The sequence below is a fragment of the Protobothrops mucrosquamatus genome, unplaced genomic scaffold (assembly GCF_001527695.2).
Source record: "Protobothrops mucrosquamatus isolate PMUCROS unplaced genomic scaffold, P.Mucros_1.0 scaffold351, whole genome shotgun sequence".
NCBI classification, from domain to species: domain Eukaryota; kingdom Metazoa; phylum Chordata; class Lepidosauria; order Squamata; family Viperidae; genus Protobothrops; species Protobothrops mucrosquamatus.
The window spans coordinates 464288-469590 of record NW_015386686.1 but is presented as its reverse complement, the minus strand read 5'-3'; the positions used below and the strand labels follow the sequence as shown (position 1 = coordinate 469590).

The window sequence follows — 5303 nt, the reverse complement described above, 5'->3', positions numbered from 1 at the left end:
ATTGTAGCCTTAAAGATAATTTTTATAAAATGATGTATTGTTGGTATTTGTCATTAGAAAAATTGTCTAGAATGTATAAAGGCACTTCAAATTTTTGCTGGAAAGGTGAACAACATGAAGGGTCATTTTATCATGTATGATGGACATATAAAAAAAGTTTGGATACAAACAAATAAACTAATTCAGGAGATTTTTGAAAAACTAATGTACAATTGAAATCAAAGACTTTTCTTTTGGGATTAATGGACAGACAGCTAGAAAGAAGCCATGGAACATGAGCCAAAAATGCCTAAGTCTATGGAAATTAATAGACTCATGCACACAACAGATTTAGACTATAATCATAGTGTATATAGTCAAAAGGCAGTGGTATTTAGGCCCAGAGTGTAAATGTATAAGATTGCCTCAACTACTATTTTATATTTCCCAATAAAAGTACTGATCATGGTATATATGTGTGTTTTTGATAGTTTGCAGTTTTTCAGAGAATATTCAAACATAGCAGATGATGATGATGATGATGATGATGATGATGATGATGATGATGATGATGATGATAAAGTTGGAAGGGACCTTGGAGGTGATCTAGTCCAACCCCCTGCTCATGCATTCTTAACTTCCATTAGTTTTAAAGAGGGCACTCAAAACACAGATTTAATAAAATTATATATATAGTAACTATGTTATCTAGATATCTAACACCCAATAATTTATTGCAGTTTAAGATTATAAGCACTAGAGTGCAGCATGATTTATAAGCAAAACAACAAAACACTAGTGTTCAAACACTAAAAATATCAACATTTTAAAAAGATAAAATGGAAACAATATACACTGAAATAAACATATTTGCTTGCAATTCTCTAATTCCACATATAATATGTACAGTTTAAAACCAAGTCAGCATTCTATTAAATAATTGTTGCAAATATACAGTTCTAAATATATGAAATGTTTCTTAAACTATTAGATACTGTTTGGTTATAATAGAATTAAAGAAATAAGTTTTTTTTCAAACAAATACAAGATAAATATATTGGACAATAATGGGCATGGAAGATTAATCTGTGAAATAGTTTAATATTATTGAGCTTAAAATGTGTAAGAAAATAAACAGGCCCATTGTAACACTATTTGCTAATGTTTTTACTGGGTCAAAAATATTTATCAGATAAAAATGTTTGTGTCACTGAAGTGTATTTGAGTGGTTAAAGAAGATTGGCTACTACTTTCCAGTAAAGAAACCTGCTTCAGGGGAGCTAAATCAAGGCAAAAACTGAAGTCTAAATGATGCAGAGCATACTTTTAAAGTGTGGTTACATTATTTCGTACTGTACATCAGACAGCAAAATGTGTTGGGCCAGCACTGATTTAGAGAGTAACAAATATTAAAACATGACAAATTACAGGATGACACTGCAGTCCATTTTTCATGTTGTTTGTTTTATTAATCTATTCTATTTAGAAACATACGTGACTCATACCTGACCTCAAAGTACAGTGTGGCAACTACTGCCCTGGTGGTAGCAAACTGACTTATGATTTAATGTGATGGTTTGAGGACATACATCCCACAAATATCCGTGTGCTCTATTGACAGTAGCAAGTGTCTCTAGATGTGGCCCTTGTAACATTGTAGATATAACTAGTATAAATAGGAATAATTTAAACATGTGACACCAGGCCACTACATTTGCTGCTTTAAAAAAATCTAATTCTTTATTACAACTTGTAATAAAGTAAGATAGAATCCTTGTGGAAGTTGTAATAAAAAAAAGCTTGCCAATATTAAAATGTCACTATTGTCAGTATAGAAGGTTTTGGATGATTTTATTATGCTGATCATCTATAGGCTCACACTTTGTCTTTTATTTAAAAGAAAAGAACTGTATTTGTGCTACTATCTACAGCCACATGACTCTACCACCATGTCTTCATATTGTTTATAAACTACATTATTAGCTGAATCAGTAAACAAAATGCTAATAGGGCTCAGCCTTGTTGGAACACAACAAGTGGGAGGTGTTGATTCTGGATCCATCGAGTTCATTAATGTTTGGATAACTGCATGATTGGTGGGTTCTAGATGAGACCGAAGAGGAAATTCACAAAGTCCTTCACAATGATATGCTTCATATTCAAGAGGAGCTATTATCCAGTCATCCCAACCCATATCCTTAAAATTCACATGGAGTAGTTTTCTGCTACACTTTGCCTTCAAATTTTTGTTTGGTCGTTTTCCTTGTCGAGTTGCTAGAGGAGCCCTTCTCTTTCTTCTTTGACTGAATAGGTATTCATAAACAGTTTTGTCATCTTGACCAGATCTGGCTTTTATTTCATTGAAAAACAAGTCTCTTTTCTTTGTTCTACCAAATACTAAAAAAAGAGCCTTTTCATTGACTTGCCTTCCTGTTCTATTAAATCCCACAATCCTTAAATCAACAGGCTTCCCCTTTTCAAAAGCCTCCAGTTCAAAACACAAGTTATTAAAGTTTTTAAAGTTCCTAAACACTTTCCAAATGTCAAACACTTCCCATTTTGCTGTATCTATGATGTTGACTGTTCGAGACTCCAAGACAATGGATGCTTGCCTGCTTGTAGAGCAACTGGATAGCTTCACTTGGTAAGTTTTCTCAGGAGAATAAGGTTTCCAGGTATCAGCTTTTTTTCTTAAAATCCGCAATTCTGCCCCTAGTAAACCATCTTTCTCTAGTGCGCTGATGTCAAAAATGTATTTTTGCTTTTTAATTGGAGCTTGATCATCTAAAGAGAAAAACAGAGAGAGGTTCAAATATTTCTGAATAGAAATGTGTACTACTGTTTAGTTTCTCCTAGCACATGTGCATAATGAGTTTGGGATTAATAAAATGGCTTTATGGCACTGTTAGAAGTTAATATCACATGGAGATATAGTGGACCAATTCTTCAACGTTTCAGAGAAGACACTACATGTAACCTAATTAGAACTTAAATTCCAATAAAATACATTTGAACCTGAATTTCAGATTAAAACTTTGTGCCTAGATGTTCTTTTTGTTGTAGTAATATATCATGGAAAGCATATAAACATATGTGGCTATGTAGTGGTTATATTTTAAGATAGAAAGCACAGAGCATATGCTTGTGAATGATATTTTTAGTAACTGTTTTCCTTCAAAGACACTTGCCAGGAAGAGAAGTTTAAGCTTAATGAATAATGATATATATTGGATTTAAACATTCAACTTGGAATTTCATTCAGACAAAACTCTTTCTCTTTTGAGTATATTTACAGATAATAGATATGTTTCTCTATCATGAGTTACAGTCCTGAGTTGTACACATTACTCATTTCAAGAGTACTTGTAGAAGAAAAATCAGTTACCAACATGGGAATTAAAGAAAATTCACAGATTGCTGTGGGGCCTATGAGGAGCTAAAAAAAATGTAGATAACCTCCTTTGATCTTATAGTCTTTTTATTGCAGGAATATTAAGCCTCCTGCTTAATTTGTAATATTAAATCTGAATTAAAATTATATCTGAATTAGTTTCATTCTAACGAATTAGAAATATCCAGACAGTCCCTCTGTGCTAATCTGTTTTTTTCTGAAATAGAAATAGATAACAGGAACAGATTATTCAGCTCTTATTCTATCAGATATGTAGTATTGTGTTATAAAGTGATGGCAATGTTTTAAGCAGAAAAGAAAAACATATCACAATACATTCTGAAAATTAGTATTTACCTTAATACAAATATCAAAAGCTGACACTAGAAATGCTCTTAAAAGTATCCATTTAGGATGAAAACATCTGTGATTAGCAAGGTTTTGTCTCTTTCTGCAAATAGATGGATTTTCTTACCTTGTCCCTTGTCTAGGAAGCTTGTAATTGTATTGGCAAGTCCCATCTCCAGTTTTAGACTTCCATTTATATCTTTCCGTTCTGCATCAGAAAGAGTTTGGTATAAGGCAAGCATATATTCATGTGGTGTGACAGCAGGATGTCTGAATGCCTCTTTAGATTCCCTTTGGGTAATAGGTTCTTTGATTGTTTTGGTTTTGTAGGAACTATCTGAATTTCCTGTGCCAGATTTTTTCACTGGGGCTTTAGAGCCAAAATTCTGAGCCTTTGGAGTCACCGTCCTTATTCCTTGTTGTCTATTTGAAGTAAGTCCGTCATGTTTTTCTGTATTCCTTGCTTTAGACAGAGTCTTCTTTGAATTGTCAGTCTTTGCCAAGACACCTCCAGCTTGAGCAATATTGCTTCTTGTTCTAGACTTGGAATTGCCAGCATTATATTCATGGCTCCCTGTTCTAAAAATGCCCGTCCTTGGCAACGGGTGCCTCTCTTTTCCATCTACTTTAGACAATCCTAATTTCAACCCTAGGTTACCTTGACTTGCTTCAGCAGGATTCAATATTAAGGAAATGAAAACCAGATAAAACCAACTGAAGTGCCAAAGCAGTATAGAAAGAAAGTACAGGATTTTCATCCTCTGGTCTTCCTTTGAATGCCACCAAATAAAAAATTTAAAAAGGTTCCTCTGGTTTGGCATAAAAAATAAAATAGATTAAAAGGCAAGAGGAAAAAGAGCTTTATTTTCAATATACAGAATTTCAAATCAGTTTGTGTAATATCTGTATCCAGTCCCATAGTGGAAATACTAATATGTTCAATTTGCTGTCTCCTGATTTCTGCCAGCAGTTTATTCCTAAAAAGAGAAAGTTAACCAACCCCTTTTCTTCCTTAAAAATGACTAAAAACTTGAAGGACTCTTGTTTAAATCTGAGAGGAATTTTTTTTTTTCCAAGAAGGAAGAATGGCGTAATGCTGCCTCTGTGTTAAAAGTTTTTTTTAAAAAAAGTTTTGAATCCCTTCCAGTGAAAATATTTCACACACAGAAACCTGCAGGTGCTTAGAAATCTTTTACAAACTTGAACACAGGAATTGGAAGTGGAATTCCAACAAAAACCTATTTAATTACTCTCTGATGTCATGCTGTCTAAACTAATTTAAGTGTGATATATTTCTTTTAAAAAGTCTTCTTTGCTTTATGAGTCATACTCAGCTTTATGTTAAACAACTCAGTAGGGTTAAAAGTGTAGAAGAATATGGACCTAAAAGTGGTAACGTGTTCTGTATTATTAGCCTTAAGTGAACTCTTCATTTAAAACCAAACAACATCACCTAAGATAGTCATAAGATTCTTTTACAAAAACAGGTCAAAATAAATTTGTAGTATGCTTTAATTACATATGCATTGTATTTATTTATTTAATTTTTATTCCGCCCTTCTCCTTACGGACTCAGGGCGGCTGA

At 33.0% G+C, this 5303-nt stretch overlaps 1 protein-coding gene across 1 annotated transcript; it reads right to left on the bottom strand.

Moving 5' to 3' along the window:
* Positions 1-668: 668 nt before the first annotated feature.
* On the bottom strand, positions 669-4503 carry GDF5 (growth differentiation factor 5). Its single transcript, XM_015815571.1, has 2 exons — positions 3846-4503; positions 669-2763 (listed from the first exon to the last, which is right to left on the bottom strand). Exons 1-2 carry the CDS (start codon positions 4474-4476, stop codon positions 1901-1903), a joined length of 1494 nt encoding a protein of 497 aa, XP_015671057.1. The 5' UTR covers positions 4477-4503; the 3' UTR covers positions 669-1900.
* Between the last annotated feature and the right edge of the window lie 800 nt (positions 4504-5303).